Here is a 19,414-nt window from a genome sequence, read left to right as displayed (position 1 = left end):
AATGAAACCTCAATACAGCTGAGTAACACAGAATTTTACTCTAAATTCCCCTTAATTCCAATTGCATGTTTCTTTTCTGATCTGAATTTCCTTCTGAAGGGGTTATATCCAAGGAGAAATTAAAATTCTAGTATATTGATCATCCCTCAGTACCTTTCTACTATCACCTTCCAAAAATTCACAAGTCCTTCACTGCAAATCAGGGTCGATCTATTATTTGAGGTATTGGGTCCCACTTTTATCCTTTTATGTTGATTCACACCTCCAACCATGTGCCTCTAGGTTAAGATCATACATCAAAGATACTACTCTCTTTCTCCAATTAATTGAGAATATAAAATGGAAAGAGTCATATGCATTTATGACTCTTGACATACAAAGTCTTTATACATATTCCTTATAAATTAGGCATAAAAGCATTTGAAGCCCAGTTAAGATCAGATGTGGGCTTTACTGAGAGACATGTCGTTCTATTGGACTCCATAACCTTCATTTTTAATAATTTCTTATTTCAAGGCACTCACAATCCCCAGGTGATGAGAGCAGCCATGGGGACAAGGTTTGTACCCAGCTATGCCAATCTGTACATAGGTCAATTCGAGGACCTACATGTGTGGGGGACCATGCTCGGTGCATTCCTGGCCTCGGCACATGCGCTCGGTGCATTCACGGCACATGCGCTCGGTGCATTCATTATTATTTTACATTGGCCATTATATATATTTTTTTTTATTTGAGATGGTAAATTTAAAACACAGCCACTTAATTTGTTTCTTTACTGTATTATAATAAATTTTATCTCACATCCATGCACACTTTTTTCACCCCATAAGAACTTTTTTGGGGGATAGAACCTTAGAAGCAAGGGGTGAGTCCATATTTACATCAAACTATACAAAAGTAGGGACCATTGCATATCTGCATTTTAATAGTGGACATCTGCCAACTTGGAAAATATACTCAAAGGCCAACTACTCCACGTATGCAGAAATTGTAACAAGACTAGATTTGAGAAACAAGCACAAAAAATGACACAATCCTTTATTGCTAGAGATTATCCTGTGTTGCTAGTAAACAATGCCTTGGCCAAAGTGACATCCACTCATATAGAGAATTTATTACAGGAAAAAAAATCAAATGAACACAGAAAAAAAAAAAGATAATGAACTCTCCTTTATATCAATAATCAATGTCAAGATATAAAATAAAACATATAGGGAGAAATTTTCTAAGCCCGGCCATAATAGGTGAGCACGAATGTTTACGAATGACATTGGCCGCATTCGGCAATATTTTCGACCTGAGAACTCAGTAAATTTATATAGCTGCGGAATCAGTTTAGCAGTGTTCTGATGATGGCATGTGCAGCAGAGGTCCTGTGATCGCATAGTAGTCTTGCAAACACCTCTGCTTATGTTCGGTGGGATGGATGGTTCAGCCACCACAGGAGAAGCTTATTATTTTACATGTGCTACTATGGAGATCTGGTGGGTTGGAGTTATGGGATAGCTTGGTGCAGATTCATAAATAAAATGTGAGTTGTTTCAAATTTAAAACAACATTTATTTGTAGAAAACATATAAAAATGATATAAAAATGATACATACAAAGTACACATGGACACTTCTATCCACCACTGGGTATAAATTCTTTACACAAATAAAATACCTCACCCTAATAGATGGCTGCGGTGGGCTTCACTTAAGCAATAAGTGGTGACCACTGCCCATGTGCTGCAGAACTGACCACAGTCAGCACATATGAACATACATGTGATTTTGTATGTAATATATGTGTTGGCTGTCTTTCCAAGGGATCAGAAGCCACCGCATTGTATATCGCTGACCTGCCAGCTGCCTATGCACAGGACACGGCACTCTGCTTGTTAATCATCTTCTGTAGGCCCGTATCCCAAAATCCCAAATAACATTTGCACATAGGAGTTGGGGTGGGTGGGGGGGGGGGGGGGACACACGGGTGGCTGCTGATCCCTGGGGATATATGTGCTGACACCCCCTAGAGTTGCAACTAGTGGAGGCTAGGGAGTCGCATGCCTTGGGTGCTTTATGTGATACCCATAGGCGCATGCGGGAAACCGTGGTCAGACGGAGTGAACCGTTACAGCTATAATCCTGGAGACAAAAATCCTAGTTGCTGTCTCGCAAACTCCCCCCCCCCCCCCCTACACACACACAGTCCTCCCTGCAATGTGTGGTCACAGCTGCATCCACCACTGCACCCTAATTTCCATGGTCCCCTCTATAACCAAATTTAGCTTAGCAATGCTCTGCCAGCAAGGAAATGACATGTCAGTATGGGCTATAGTAACTGTTCCAAGCTGTTCCAGCTCCTGGGACAAGGAAGTGTAGTGTACTGTATATATAACACTAACCTAAATTAGTTGTGGCTGTCTTCAGTACAGTATCAACATATTGAGGTGAAGTCTAACTCTTCCTCCTAGATATCGATAATATATTGACAAAAGTCTCCTGTCTTTGCACATAGCTATCATCTGATAATGGTGGAGATGCATAGGTAATAAAAATGTCTGTCTTGTGCAAACCAGACAAAACATTTACAAATGGTATTGCGTATGCACAGCAGTTAAGGAAACTCACCGAACTCTCTTGTATTTTGGCATTGTAGTGCACTCTGACGAAGGGATCTGAGGCTCCATTCCGATCTTTGCGTGCTAAGTCCCTGAAAGGCAACATTCAAAAAATAAAAATTAAATGCAATGTTTTCGCTTCTGGATATTAGATTTTAAGAAAAAATGAATAAAAAAAACACATGGTAATAAGACTGATGTATATATAATATATGTTGTGTAGGAATTGGATTTGAAGCAGAATATTGATGGCATTCACACATTTCAATATCATGTTAGTAGAAGATGTATCAACTGATGAGAATTATAGCTTGTTATCCCCATGAGAAACAAAAATCCTGTAAAATAAATAAATAAACATAATCCACAAAACCAAACCATTTTCTGTATTATAGCCAATGGTCTCAGTGGTGGCAGCCTCTTATTTTCACACCAGAGAAGCCCTCAACTTTACATTTCTCTATTGGTTCCAGCAACAGGCAGTAGTAAATGCAAATGAATGAAGCTCCAATTGTAAAAGAGATTTGGGGAGATCTGACTGCCTGTTTGAGTATGTTCATAAGCCTACCAAGCCTACACTAGGCAAATTCTCTAAGCGGAGAAGATGGCCGCTATCCTCCCCTTGAGGATCGAATGCCATATATTATATGCAGACTTTCTGCATACGGTATATCGCATGCGATGCCAGCCAAGCCTGCCTGGTGTGGGTGGTATACAACAGATCTCTCCGGCTGGCACAGGTTCCAATGCAGTGTGCACGGGACCGCGCATCGCATCGGACCTTATGTCAAATACATGAAATTTGGATGCCTTTTATGCAACTGATCCCCACAATCGCATAAAAAGTGACCAAACCATATGTATATTGCCCTAGTAGTGCTTCCGGGTTTTAAATCTACAGTGTCTAGATAGACAGACAGTAGGTCTACTCCAAACGTCGCCATGCAATAGGTCTACAGGGTCAAAAGCTCACCATGCAATAGGTCCACAGGGTCAAAAGGTCAACAGGGTAAAAATGTCGACATAATAAAGGTAGACACATGAAAAGGTAGACATGAGTTTTTCATGATCTGTTTGTTTACACCGGCTTGTTCTTACTTAACCATCCATGTCGACATGGAGGGAGAATATAAGAGTGTGCCGAGCGTAGCGAGGCACCCTGCCCGAAGCATGGCGAGCGCAGCAAGCCATGCAAGGGAAAGCATCACAGTAATTGAGGGTCTATGTCAACAGTTGTTGACATTGACACGAAAAAATAAATAAAAATTAATGTCTACATTTTCATATGTCTACCTTTTTATGTCTTTGACCCTGTCCACCTAGTGCATGTCTATCTATTGCATGTCGACCTTTTGACCCTGTAGACCTATTGCATGTCGATTTTTCTGGGTAGACCTACTGACTGTCTATCTAATAATCCGCAACCCCCTAGTGTATGGGCACATTTGCAAACATGCAAAACAAGTGTATTCACATATTGGGACTAAATTCATTACATATTGCTAAACTGATTTTGTTTAGTATGATAAAAATACAAAGGGGTGAATGTAATGACGCCTGTGTTTGGTGACCGTGCACGATCCCGGCTTAACTCAGAATTTTTAAAAGAGGCAATAACTTACACAGCAAATCCATGCCTTGTAAACGATTGCCTCTTTTAAAAAATGTCCAGTTCAGTCGGCATTCCGCACAATTACTGTTCATTACTAATCATTGGCAAAAGTACAGAATATTATGGTCACCTCCAGACACCAGTTCTGAAGGAGGCACTATTGAATCTGTGCACCAGCCACTTACATTGACCAGAGGAGCACTGCTCAGCATTAACCTCAGTGGAGGGGACGGGATAGACAGTGTGTTCGACTCCAGACATCATTGATGTTTTCCAGCTCCCTTCCAGACTGTTTATGGGCACAAATGGGCAGAAACACTAAGAGGAGTAATTGTTAAAAACTGCATTTCAAATGCAATCTGGTTGCAATTTTAGCACCAAGATCAAATCCTCGAATGCAATTTTATTGCTGCATGTAGTAAACGGCACCTGTAGGGTCAGTCACTTTGAAAGGAGCCCATCCCTGTGATGAGCTTGGAGGGCAGCTGGGGCGCATTTACTGTTCTGCTGACCACACATGTGCAGTGGCCATTGCATGGGAGTGGTTTGGGGGGAACCCTCTGCCAGCTACATCTCCAATGTGTAGCCCATAGGCTACAGCAGGCTACTGCCATCTGCAATTAGCGGTAGGTGTGGCAACCAATCTCCAGAAAGCAACGGATTCCAGAAGCTGGTAAATATGACAACGCCACATACCCCATAGAAACCTTGTGGGCAACGGCTGTCGGCTTTAATTGAGCGATGCCTCTGTAATATATTGGGACTATTTATCTGTTTCTGTAATATATTGGGACTAAATATTTAAAGCTACCACCTGAAAATGGGTGATTTTGGAGAATAAGCCACACATGTTTACTTATTTATAAATGGGCCCCTAATTCCTCAATAAATGTCCCTAATAAGTACAATTGCTCCCTGGGCCTAATCTATAATGCATGGGAAATTAAATTACATTCTGCCCGACAAATGCTCAGAGCTCAAAATTACAAAATAAAAATATTCACAGTATAATGAAATGGAAAGTTCAGGTCAATAACATTAAGAAATGTAATAGCTTTTAAGAATTATAAACATCCATGTAATTGACTTGGGAACAAAATTGAATTAAAGGTCTGATCTGACTTTTCTGCATTGTTTTCTGCGAGGTGCCAGACTATTTCCATGCCACCTATCAGCCACCTAGCATAGGATAATGCACAGTGCATTATCCTGCTGAAAGAGACCACTGCTCTCAAACAATACCACTGCCCTGAAGGGGTGTACGTGACAATGTTTAGGTAGGTGGTAAGTGTCATAGTAACCTTTACACAAATGTCAGCATCCAAGCTTACAAAGCACAACACTGCCCAGAGCATCACACTGCTTGCCTTCTTCCCACAATCCTTCTAGTGCCATTTCTTCTACAGGTAAATGGCATTCACGTGGTTCTGGACAGTGTCTAGATAGACAGTTAATAGGTCTAAAGCAAAAGGTCAACACATGTCAACAGTAGCTTTTCTGTGGGAATGGTCCAGTATGGCTAGCATTCGCTCTCCACATGGATCAATGATCATTGGAAACACATGACCTGTTTCACCAATTGTCCTTCCTTGGACCTCTTTTGGTGGGCACTAACCACTGCATTGTGGGAACACCACACAAGACTTGCCGATTTGGAAATGCTCGGACCCTGTCTAGCCATCCCAATTTGGATCTTGTCAAGGTCAGGCCGATTTTATAAAGGCCGATGAGTTATAATGTTGCTGGAACTTTATCACCAGCCAATCAGCTCCTGTAAATTTTTAAACTTAGCCTCTAACTTGACAGGAGCTTATTGACAAGAGCTGACTAGCCACTTTATCACTTCACCAAGCTTAATAAATCTGCCCCACAATACTGTGGGGCAGATTCTCTAAACTAAAAATGCGGTAAAACCCCTGTTATCTGGGTTTTTACCGCATTTTGGGATGCTCTAAGCAAAGAAAATCTGGCGATGCCCCATAGAAGCCTATGGGCTTCTAACGCGACCCCCCACCGACCCCCGCCGCCCCGCACTGACCCCCCCTCACCTGTGTCCGGGCAGCACAGAGCTGTGCTGCCCGGACCTGTGACCTCCTCCTCACTGCACTGTGATCCTCTTCCGGGTGCAGGGAGGAGGAGGAGAGACAGCCCCCCCTGCAGCAGCAGCTCCAGGCCAGGTAAGAGAGGGAGGGAGGAGCTGCAGGGACCCGCCGCTCATCGCCGGGTCACCACAAAAGACAGCTGTTAACGCAAGAGCTGTCCTTTGTCATAATTATCGCATATGTTAAATCATATGCGATAATTATGTTTGCGGTAGCCGGCGATGGGCGGCGGTAAGGGGGCGCGGATGTTAGAGCATCCCCCCCCCCCTGTATTTGGGAGATGTGCAATAAAATGCAGCCAATAGTAAAATGTGTTAAATGATCTTAGTAAAAGCATTAGGAATAAGAGGACCAAGTAGAAAAAAAACTCTATAATATCAGAAAATGTACAACAGGGGTTTCATGGTAATACAGAATGGGTACATAACTAATGGATAAATACATTCAGTAGCTAAAAGATAAAATGTCAGAGGCACTGCATATTAAATTATACATACAGTATGGGTCCCAGCAGTTTATGAATGCAATAAGAACACTTACTAAACAGCATTACAATTAGCTAGATATGACTCACTTTCTGGGAGTGCTATTTACTACATTGATGGAGTCTGACTAAAATGGTAGCACACTCTCATTTCATAGCAAATTACTTTTATCTTCTCTGCAGATAATGTGCATTGAAATGACCATAATACACTTCTGGTTGGTGACAGCCAGCATCTGTAATAAGTTGAGTCATACAAATGTATTACCCCTTGGAGATATTACTTTAGTTAATTAAGCATATAATTATCCTTTGAATATTTTCAGAACATGTCCAGAAAAATTCTGTTATGATGGAACATACATTATTTATATCATATGTGTACAGAACTGTACAATATATTGTTTATCTTTTTTATATAAAAGAGCAAAATCATAAAAAAAATTATTTTCTTAATTGTTTCAAAACTCAGAATCAATGAAGGATTGGCTGGTAAGTTACCTGGCTAGTAAAAGGCTAGTGCGTGGTAAGATTAAGGGGTAAATGTACTAGGATGGGAGCTCTATTTAAGATAGGATGTTGCCCATAGCAACCAATCAAATTCTATCTACAGTATTATCTTCTAGAAGGTGCAAAATAGAGTCCAATGTAATTGGTTTATAATTAATTATAAATAATTGTATAAGCACCGTAATAGGTACTTACAATGTTAAAAGCACCCCCACGCCACCCGTACAATGAATGCCAACCCGAAGCGTGGCGAGCGCAGCGAGCCCACGAGGAGCGGCAGTACGCGTCCTCCGACCTTTTCATACCCCCACTATCCACATCGGCGTGGAGTTGATTTTATATAGTGTGGCGAACGCAGCGAGCCACCGAGCCCAAAGCGTGGCGAGCGCAGCAAGCCACGCGAGGGGATGCGCATTACTTCACATGTATTCCGCGTCCCCTCGCTACGCTTCAGGCTCGGTGGCTAGCCACACTATATAAAATCAACTCCACGCCGACGTGGATAGTGGGGGTATGAAAAGGTCGGAGGACGCGTACCGCCGCCCCTCGCGGGCTCGCTGCGCTCGCCACGCTTCGGGTTGGCGTTGATAGTATGGGTGGCGTGGGGGTGATTTTAACATTGTAAGCATCTATTACAATGCTTATACAATTATTTATCTTATAGGGGTTGGCATTTAACATTGAAAACACCCATTAGGGTGCTTATACAATTTAAAGTCGTATACCATTGTATATGCCATACAATTCGATGGTATACAATTTAAAATTGTATAACATCGGCTAACAGCGCATCGCATCACATACCATCGTATACCTTATGGTATGCGATGCGATGGGCGCTGTGCTAGGAAACAAGTACCTAAAATTTTTTGCAAAAAAAAAATATATTCATCTCTGTCTCTCTGTTTGGGTTTTGAAAAAGTAACTACTATTATTTGACTTTCTTGCTGATGTTCATTACATTTACAATTTGCTAAATTCTATTCAATATTTATAGTCCAACATTTTGCAATAATGTGAAGTAATATAATGCATTTTACTTTCAAGTAACTTCTTAAAAAACCCCAATCATAATATTACTACATATTGGAAATGCTTGGAAACAAGAAGTATTTGAGATATGGGATATCTTCTTATTTTGGAATATTTGCATACCATAATGACATATCCTGGTGATGGGATCCAAGACTAAACACAGAATAAATGTATGTTTCATATACACCCAGTGCAGTATCCAATTGCAGGTGCTAATTTACTGCACAACACAAACAGGCTTTAAGTGATAACACGTGTGATCCGGGATAAGCTTCTGAACCCATGATTTAGTACTGAGAAATGGTTCTCTTTGGCATGCTTATAAATGTTGTTCAGGGGTAATTGGAAAGCCCCCAGGGGATCCATAAGCTGCAGTAATCATATTGCAGCTAATATGACACCCACATATCATGAAGGCAACTTTATACATTAAATGCCTTCTTTAATGGACAAAACCATGTGCACTGCAGGTGGGGCTGATGTGCAGAGAGTTATATGTGGGGGGAAGGGGGGGGGGGGTTCAAACTGATATCTAAATTGCAGTGTAATGCTGTGTACACACGGTCCGATTTCCTTTCCGATGTTGACGATGCAGATCGCAAGGGTTTTAACCCTTGCGATCCCGATCCGATCCCGATGCGCGTTCACGTATCGGAAGCCAGAAAGTCTTGGCTGCCTTGTCTATATAGTGCAGATCTGCACTATATAGTCAAGATAGGATGCAAATCGGATGTGCCTTAAGATCCTATCCACGATCCTATCTGATCAGATCGTGGATAGGATCTTAAGGCAGATCGTGGATAGGATCTTAAGGCACATCTCACGTGTGTACACACCATAAGAATAAAGCAGCCAGTATTTACTCTCTGCACATGTTACAGCGGAATGGGATCATTCGTCAGACTGCATTTAGGTCTACAGTCATTAGGTCGACCCCACTAGGTCGACTGGCAGGAAGGTCGACCTGACTTAAGGTCGACATGGACCAAGGTCGACATGACTTAAGGTCGAATTTGCATAAAGGTCGACATGAGGAAGGTCGACTGGTCATAAGGTCGACATGGGTTTTTCACTGTTTTTTGATCCGAATGTCGACACAGTCGACATGGACACAGTTGGCAATGAGAATCGGACCCTCGCATCGCTCGCTTCGCTCGCAATGCTTCGGGCACGGTTCCTCGCTGCGCTCGGCACACTATTTTATTCTCCCACCACGCCCTAGTGGATGGTAGGGCATGAAATACCGCCTGTCGGCACATGTCGGCTCAAAAAACAGTGAAAAACCCATGTCGACCTTATGACCAGTCGACCTTCCTCATGTCGACCTTTATGCAAATTCGACCTTAAGTCATGTCGACCTTGGCCCATGTCGACCTTAAGTCAGGTCGACCTTCCTGCCAGTCGACCTAGTGGGGTCGACCTAATGACTGTAGACCTAAATGCAGTCTGACGAATGACCGCATCCCGTTACAGCTACTACATCTGCAGTGCACATGGTTTTGTCCATTAAAGATGGGATTTACTTTTGCAAACCAACCAAAATGACCCCCAATTTCTTGTTATTTTGTACATGTAACAATTTTGTCTACACTGAATCATCAGATAACAAAAGGTATCTCTATCACAGTTGCAGTGAAAACGTTTTGGAATTCGGAATATTTTGGATATGGGATTTTTGGATATGGGAGGCTCAACCTGTATTAAAAGGAAATAAATCATTAACCCCTTCACGACATTTGACGTACATGTACGTCATGGTCGGGAAGTACTTCCCGACATTTGACGTACATGTACGTCATGACTTCAAACTGTCACTGCGTCTAGAGACGCAGTGACAGTTAGGTGATGTCTGCTGTCCCTGACAGCAGACATCCCCCCTCGCCGCCCAGGGGGGGCAGGGGTGCCCCCCCCGGTCGGCGATCGCTGTGATTGGCTGTTCAAATCTGAACAGTCAATCACAGCGTTTCCTGTGTTACCGGCGGCTAAGCCGCTCGGTAACACAGAAAACGGTGGTGATCGGTGCAGCACCGATCACCACCGAGCGGCAGCACCCCCCTCCCACCCGCCGGGCACTCACCCGGCAGCAGCAGCAGCTCCAGCGGCTCCACCGCTACGTCCGGAGCGCACGCTGCGCTCCCCTCCTCCCCCCTCCCCCCGCAGCAGCAGCAGCAGCAGCAGCAGCATCATGCTGCTGCTGGAAAAGTTAAAAATAAAATAAAATAAAAAAATGTGCAAATGTGTGTATATATATATATATATACACACACATATATATATATATATATATATATATATATATATATATGTGTGTGTATATATATGTATATATATGTATATATATATATATATATATACACACATATATATATATATATATATATATATATATATATGTGTGTGTGTGTGTGTGTGTGTGTGTGTGTGTGCGTATACCGCAACGATCACCAACGATCGCCAGCCCCCCCCCCCCTCCCACCCGGCAGCCCCCCTCCCTCCCACCCACCCGGCTGCCGCAGCGCCAGCACCCCTCCCACCCCCCCGCCAGCCGCAGCGCCAGCCCCCCTCCCAAAGCTGGTGACCAAAATGGGGTCACTTGTGGGGGGGTTCCACTGTATTGGTGCTTCGGGGGTCTTGCTAATGCGACATAGCACCCGCCATTCATTCCACCACCAAAAATCACTCCTTCCCTTCTGAGTCCTGCCATGCACCCAACTGGTATTTTTTGGTCACATGTGAGGCATTGCCGTACCCGGGAGAAATTGGGGCACAGATTTTGGGGTGCTTTGTCTCCTTCATTCCTTGTGAAAATTAAAAATTTTGAGCCAGAACTGCATTTTTGTGTAAAAAATTAAATTTTTTTACACAAAAATGCAGATCTGGCTCAAAATTTTTCATTTTCACAAGGAATGAAGGAGACAAAGCACCCCAAAATCTGTGCCCCAATTTCTCCCGGGTACGGCAATGCCTCACATGTGACCAAAAAATACCAGTTGGGTGCATGGCAGGACTCAGAAGGGAAGGAGTGATTTTTGGATTTTGCAGCACAGATTCTGGTTGAATGACCCCCGAAACACCCATACAGTGGAACCCCCCCACAAGTGACCCCATTTTGCAAACTACACCCCTCAGGGAATTCATCTAGGGGTATAGAGTACATTTCAAACCCCCCGGGGTTTCACCAATTTTGATACAACTGAGCTGTGAAAATGAAAAATTATTTTTTTTCATTTTCACTGCCCAGTTGTACCACAATTGGTGAAACCCCTGGGGGTTTGAAATGTACACTATACCCCTAGATGAATTCCCTGAGGGGTGTAGTTTGCAAAATGGGGTCACTTGTGGGGGGGTTCCTAACTTTTAGCATCTTATGGTGCCTAGAAACCTACATGGTGCCTAAAAAATAATCTCATAAAAAGGAGTCTCCAAAATCAAGTAGGTGCTCCTTCTATTATGAAGCCTGTGGTTTGGTCACCGTGCACACTAGGGCCACATATAGGATATTTATGAAAACCAAAGAATTGGGGGAATCAATTTTTAGTCACATTTCTCTAGTAAAATGTACTGTGTTCCTTAGAAAAATGTATTAAAATTGAAAATCCGAAAAAAAAATGAAATTTTGAAATTTCACCTACACTTTGTTTTAATTCCTGTGAAACACCTAAAGGGTTAACAAACTTCCAAAATGCTGTTTTGAATACTGTGAGGGGTGCAGTTTTTGAAATGGTATCATTTATGGGGGTGTCTCACATACAAGTCCCTCAAAGTCACATCAGAACTGAACTGGTCCCTAAAAAAATCAGTGTTTGAAATTTTCTTGAAAATTTGAGAATTTGCTAGTCATATTTGAAGCCTCCTAGTGTCCAAAAAAATTAAAAGGAAGTTGAAATAATGATTGCAACATAAAGTAGACATATGGTCTTTGTTAGTTATTAACTATTTTGAGTGGTATGATTATTTGTCTCACAAGCAGAAAATGTGACATTTTGCATATTGCTAAATTTTCCATTTTTTCACGATATTTTGGTATTTTTCACAAAAAAACACAGACTGTATCGACCCAAATTTACCACTAACTTGAAGTACAATGTGTCACGAGAAAACAATCTCAAAATCACTGGGATAAGTAAAAGCAAAAAAAAGTTATCCCCACTTAAGTGAGACATGTCAGATTTGAAAAAAAGGGCTCTGTCATGAAGGCACAAACTGGCTCTGTCATTAAGGGGTTAAACAATATTTTTTAACTCTAAATAAAAACTGTATTTCCTCTTACCTTGCCTCAAACACAGTGCACCGCATTTTACGAGACAAATCAGTGGTAAATATTTCAATTTTGAGATGGATTTCCCCTTGTACTTCTTCATCAGGGTCTATTTCTGTTAGATTTAACCAGCCATTATATCCTAGAAAAACATAAAACATCATTCATTAAAACTAAGAAAATTTCCAAAGATATTATATCTCATGCTATTGTATAACTTGTAATCAGTAAGAGGCAGAGCTCTAAATGGGCATCAAATAGAGATGAGAGCAAACCAAATTTGTACATAAAGCGACAATGCTTTTGCATGTAGCAGACACATTCTGGACAGCTATTTATTTACACTGAGATTTAGGACCTTATTCTGATTGACCATCAGACGCTGCCCCCCTCGTTTGCATGACCCCCCGCATGGCAGCGAAAGGATGATTTACATAATCATCCATTCACAGACGGGGAGAAATCATTCGATGGTCGCGACCATCAAATGGTTTCTCCTGCGCTCGCAGTTCAGAGACACCTATATAGTGACTTTAAACAGTGGGCGCCCTGTGCGAGGACAGGGTGGGCTGCTGACATCCGCTTATGTCAGCTGCCCGCCCCCCCGCATGTCCGTCACGGCCTCGTTAGCCTGAGAACGCCCAGCGTACTCATGGGAACACCCATGAAACACTGGGCATTCCCATATGCTAATGAGACTGCCCGACGCCCCGCCCTTCTCCGCCCCCCCACTCGCCGTGTAGGGTGCGTGCACCCGGTGAACCGAATGTTCGCCGTGGGTGCACGCACCCTGCATCTGCACATGCGTAGAAACGCGCCTGCGCATGCGCAGATGCAAAACATTGGTCCTCCGTGCGAATGTCCGGAGGACCGTACGGATCTGAATAAGGTCCTTAAGCCCCATACACACTAGGCAATATAGTATATATATATTTACTATATTGCCTAGTCTGTACATCGAATAACTTTAACGATGCACAACGATCATTAATGATCTCCTCCTTGTTCTGATGAGGGAGGTCCTCATTAGCTCTGGTCGCTCCTTTCCCAGCTGACAAGGATAAAATTGTATGCACTTGCCCATGTCGGCACCCCACTGGGTCCCTGCCTGCTGATGTCGGCGTTGGGTCGGGGGTGCCGTGAGTGGGGGGGGTCGGGGGTGCAGCGGGTGGGGGAGGGGTGGTCGGGGGTGCCACGGGTGGGGGAAAAACTGAAAGCAAATCAACACAGGAAAAAATCTCTGTAAACAGAAGCCTACCCTGTGTCAAATGACTGCTGCGGGTAACTGAGGTCTGAGTGTATACGCCGCCGCCGGGCGGGGACCTCGGTGTTACATCGGCAAGCTGTAAAGTCTTGGAGCAGCCAGCACAGGGCCTGAAGTCAGAGCAGGTTGAGTCACGTGGTACGGGGGCGGGGCCACATGCTGTGCTCCTTGCTGCAGTGACTCCAGCAAGCAGCAGAAGCTGGGAGAGAAGAAGCACTCCAGTTTGCGGCACAGCGGCAGAACTCCACGGTAGGGTAGGCAAAGTCTGCAGAGCTGGGCTATGACTGGGTGCAGGGGGAGCTGCGGGCCCTGGAAACAGCCCCATAGCAGCTGCACCCTCTGTAGTTCCGCCACTGAGTACAACCATGTCCACCACCATGTAACTGAACCTACAGATGGAGCAGGGCTTGTTATTGCTGGCGGAGCGCCAGGACCGTGTCCCTGGCGATCCGCCAGCAATCTGGCGCTCTGGCTGAATGAGACGCTCGTGCGTCTCCCACGCACGAGCGTCTCAATAGCCGGGCGGCGAGGCGGCGCGGCGGGTGCAGTCCTGCCCGTCTCCAGCTTCAGGGAGACGGGCAGGGCTGCGGGGGGCTGCGGGGGGGCGGTGTGGACCGGCGGGGACCCGGGGAAGCCGGCGGGGACCCGGGCAAAAGCTCCGTCGGAACGGGACGCGCGTGCACCTCGTGCACGCGCGTCCCCTTCCGACATACAGATGGCGCGGGGCGGGGGATGGCGGGTGGCGAGTCCTCCGCCATCCCCAGCAAAGACAAGCCCTATATAAGTGGCATTACCAGGGGGCATTATGAATATAAGTGTGAATATGCCCCACACACCTTGATGATTATTAATTAATGAGCATCAATGTGTGGGGCATATGTATAAAGGAGCTTCACGCTGTGGGGCATTTGTATAATGGAGCTTCACATTGTGGGGCATATGTATAATGGAGCATCACGGTGTGGCATATGTATAATGGAGCATCACGGTGTGGCATATGTATAATGGTGCATCACAGTGTGGGACATATAGATAATGGTGCATGACAGTGTGTGTGGTATATGTATAATGGAGCTTAATGTGGGGCATATGTATAGTGGGGCATGTGTGTCACCTGGCACTGTGGGGGCATGTGTGTCACCTGGCACTGTGGGGGCATGTGTGTCACCTGGCACTGTGGGGGCATATGGCACTGTGGGGGCATATGGCACTGTGGGGGCATATGTGTCATATGGCACTGTGGGGGCATATGTGTCATATGGCACTTTGGGGGCATATGTGTCATATGGCACTGTGGGGGCATATGTGTCATATGGCACTGTGGGGGCATATGTGTCACCTGGCACTGTGGGGGCATATGTGTTATTTGGCACTGTGGGGGCATATGTGTTATGTGTGTAGAATGTGTATTTCAGCTTATTTTCTGCGTCACAATGTGAATTTTGGCTTATTCTGTGTGTCACAATGTGAATTTGTACTCATTCCCTGTGTCACATTGTGAATTTCGGCTTATTCTCTGTGTCAGAAAGTGAATTTCGGCTTATTCTTTGTGTCAGAATGTGAATTTGTACTCATTACCTGTGTCACATTGTGAATTTTGGCTTATTCTCTGTGTCAGAATGTGAATTTTGGCTTATTCTCTGTGTCAGAATGTGAATTTCGGCTTATTCTCTGTGTCAGAATGTGAGAAACAATGTCAAACATCTCACTAACTTCATTTCCAATTAAGTTTAATATGTTAACTATGTTGTCTATGTTTTTTTTGGATGATCAGGTATCGTTACTGTTATTTTATTTTATGTGCGGCCCAAACCAAATTTTCATCTTCTAATGTGGCCCAGGGAAGGTGAAGGGTTGGACACCCCTGGTTTAGATATTAAGGGCAAGATGTACCAGCCAATCAGCTCCTACTTGTCATTTTTCAAACACAGCCTGTAACATGGCAGGTAGGAGCTAATTGGCTGGCGGTTTATCACTCTCCATTTTATCACTTTTCAAGCTTAGTACATCTTGCCCTAAGTGAATGTAAGTGGTAAATTTGCTAAAGCCTCTAAAAATGATAGCATTGAATCGATTGGAACCCCTTCCGATCTATTCATGACGAAAACTGCCCTCTTTTCGGCAAGACGGCAGTTTCGACATCAATTGAATATACCCCATTATCCTGTAGAAATACAGTATGTCAGGAGCTTTAGCTGTTTGTAGTGGGGTGGCTATGTAATTCTTTACATTTTTATCAGAGCTAAAGTAGAATTTTAGGTTAACATTGAAAAGGGAATTTTACTGTCATGGATAATATGTGAGAATTTCATGTAAAAATACATTAATAGAAAGCTCGTACCTTTCGGATATTCTGCCAAGATGTTACGTGTTAAACAGACCTTTCCAATGACATCATCCCGACTACAAAACAAACAAATAGCTTTTGTTATAAAGGAGGTTGACGAACACTCTTAATACTGCTGTTACCATACTGTTTCAGTTTTCTTTAGCTTCTGACTTGTGATTGTGCAAAAAACAAATCATCAATGGAATCATTTACCAGCAGTATATTTTTAATTACATGCGAGCACCTGACAAGAAAGGTGCATTCATTCGCCATTATTCAGTTTTGGTTTATGTATCATATTGTAGCTCTCTTTAAAAACAAATCAAATTAAAGCAGAAACAGTTTAATGTGTAATATTTATTTTAATTTTTTTTTCACTTATTTGTTAAATATTTTTTAACTACAAAGATATGTGAAGCAAATTCTTTTAAATAATTCTTGAAATGCTGTATGTTTAGTATATTACATATTCCAAATGTGGTATTCCTACACTGAGAGTATTTAGTTAGCCGACGGGAGGTGGATCGGCTAACTAAATGGTGTAGCGGAAACAACCTTGACCTCAACCCCCTCAAAACGGTGGAGATGGTGGTGGACTTCAGAAGGAAACAAAATGCCATGCACCCACTCATAATATCTGACAGATATCTGACAGAGTAGTGTCGAGGGTCGACTCCTTCAAATTCCTAGGAACAAAGATTTCCTGCGACCGAACAATGGGGTCCGAACATCATTACAACTGTCAAGAAGGCTCAGCAGCGGTTGTTCTTCCTGAGGCAACTCAACAAATTCAACATCCTGCAGGAGCTGCTGCTCATCTTCTACACTGCCATAGTAAAGTCTGTCCTTTGCTCCTCAGTCACAATCTGGTTCAGAGGAGCAAACAAGAATGACAGCCGAAGGTTGCAAAGAGTGTGAGGATGGCAGAAAGCATCATTGGGGCGGAGCTCCCCACTGTCCGGGAACTATACCTAGCCAGGGTCAATAAGTGTGCAGGAAAGATCTTGGTGGACAAGCTACACCCTGGCCACAACCTGTTTGAACCCCTTCCGTCAGGCAGACGTTTTAGGTCCATCCCAGCAAAGACGACAAGAACTACAAAAGGCTTCTTCCCAATAGCTGTCCACCAACTAAACAGTATTGAACATACCAAATACTAAATACTAACTCGAACTGTTCTAGATATATGTGAAATGTATGTGATGTATGTTTATGCCTCTCTTGCCACCCCCCTTGTGTTCCCTGCTTGATGCTGCACTGTTACCACAAAAAATTCCAAGCCTACGCAAGTATACCTGGCCAATAAAGATGATTCTGATTCTGATCTATGACAATGTTTGTGGGAGAGTACTTTGTCCTGCCATAAGCACTGCACTCTGTTCCTCCAGACTGTGGCAGTCTTTAAAATGTTTGTGGAATCCTACTCACCAGCATTTTAAAAATAAGGAATTTGTTGATCTCCAGGGGCAAAGGCAGGATTTTCAGAAGGGGGATTCTAGAGGGGCGGAGCAAAGCACGGAGATGGACACTTAGGTGACCCAGTATATGCCGGGTCAGTTAAAGAGACCAAATGTATATAAAAAATAATAAGAAGAATAAAAAAAAAATATATAAATACATACATATACATATATATATATATATACATACAGGGGCGTCAACAGCACTGTAGACCCCTGGGCATAGCAATGTATTGGGGCCCCTACCAATCCTCCAGCGGTAGGGGTGGTGGAAGCTTTGATGTCCCACGGGTGGTAGGGGGTATTATATCAACCGCTCAGCATGTAGGCCTGGATCAGTAATTTCCACTAATTACCTCTTTACTGCACAGATGGTGGGAGATGGGGTGGGAGATGGGGTGGGAGAAGGGGGCATTGGGCTGAATGAAGGGGTCCCAATATAATACCTTCCAGGGTGGTAGAGGATGTTTACTATGCAGAGGAGGGGTGTATAGTGGAGTGGGCTTATTATTCATAATTTTCTGGTGGGAGGACAGCTTGCTTGACTGCAGTTATCTCCAGTTCCCGGAAATAGATTTCTAAGATTTTAATGGAATTAAAAACTAGAGAATCCCACCTACCAAATGGTACTAGGGGATCAGAGTTCAGGAGGCAGAGCAATCTGCCAACGAGTATATAAAACTACATACCAGGTGTGTGGAGCTGGAGCAGTAACCAGCTGCTGGAAGGCTGATATCTCTGGTTCTGGGAACAGTAGAGACAAGCTGCTAGTGTCCATCAAAGGGGGAGAGTCCCAGCTTTTGGATTATACCCTCAGAAAAACTCTAAGTCTGACAGAACCTGAAATATCTGACTGGGAAAAGCAATTAACAGGCTTGGATGGGGACCACTGCTTTGAAGTCAGATCAGATATCTCCGGTTCCCAACAGCCGATTTTTAAAATTCTTGCACCCATGGAAAGGGCCCTTGGACTCCTGGGGCGTTTCTGGGTACTCAGAACCCCCCTCCCCCCTGCGTGTGCCACTGATCTCTGTTAAGCCCATCCAAATGAAATACATTTCATACATTTTGCCCCTGCTAAAAATGAACAAACTGAGTCACAGGGCCTGATGTACTAAGCTTGATAAGTGATAAAATAGAGAGTGATAAACAACCAATCAGCTCCGAACTTGGTACTTGTTTCCTATCTGGGCGCCCACGATTTCAATCGCGGGCATCGGGGGTAAAATCGGGGCCATCGCGGGCATCGCGGCCGATAAAAAATCGGGTGCGATGTACCAGACGCGATGCCCGCGATTTTCCCATAGAGAACAATGTTAAATGCCTCAATTTACCCGCGATGACCGCGATTTACCATAGGAAACAATGTTAAATGGATCAATTTCCCCAAATTATCATAGGGAACAATGGGAAATGGGGCAAAAACACCCCTGAACATAAAAATGTCCCCCCAAAAGTAGTTGACGCCACCCCGCCATCAACGTGAACCCGAAGCGTGGCGAGCGCAGCGAGCCCGCGAGGGGCGGCGGTACGCGTCCTCCGACCTTTTCATGCCCTACCACGCTTCGGGCTCGGTGGCTCGCTGCGCTCGCCACACTATTCTATTCTCACTCCACGCCCTAGTGGATAGTAGGGCATGAAAAGGTCGGAGGACGCGTACCGCCGCCCCTCGCGGGCTCGCTGCGCTCGCCACGCTTCGGGTTGGCGTGGATCGTGGGGTGGCGTTACAAATTTGGGGGGACATTTAAGGGT

At 44.1% G+C, this 19,414-nt stretch overlaps 1 protein-coding gene across 2 annotated transcripts in view; it reads right to left on the bottom strand.

Annotated features, from left to right (window-relative positions):
* Window positions 1-19,414, bottom strand: part of LOC146060574 (ras GTPase-activating protein 4-like) — a 141,822-nt gene that overhangs the window by 63,365 nt on the left and 59,043 nt on the right. For both annotated transcript variants that reach the window (XM_083173938.1, XM_083173939.1), the window contains exons 4-6: window positions 16,215-16,276; window positions 12,622-12,751; window positions 2,619-2,700 (exon numbers count right to left, since the gene is read on the bottom strand). In XM_083173938.1, coding sequence (XP_083030064.1) covers window positions 2,619-2,700; window positions 12,622-12,751; window positions 16,215-16,276 — 274 coding nt within the window. The remainder of the gene's footprint in view (window positions 1-2,618; window positions 2,701-12,621; window positions 12,752-16,214; window positions 16,277-19,414) is intronic.

The sequence above is a fragment of the Crinia signifera genome, chromosome 2 (assembly GCF_055691185.1).
Source record: "Crinia signifera chromosome 2, ASM5569118v1, whole genome shotgun sequence".
NCBI classification, from domain to species: domain Eukaryota; kingdom Metazoa; phylum Chordata; class Amphibia; order Anura; family Myobatrachidae; genus Crinia; species Crinia signifera.
This window is presented reverse-complemented; position numbering and strand designations above follow the sequence as displayed.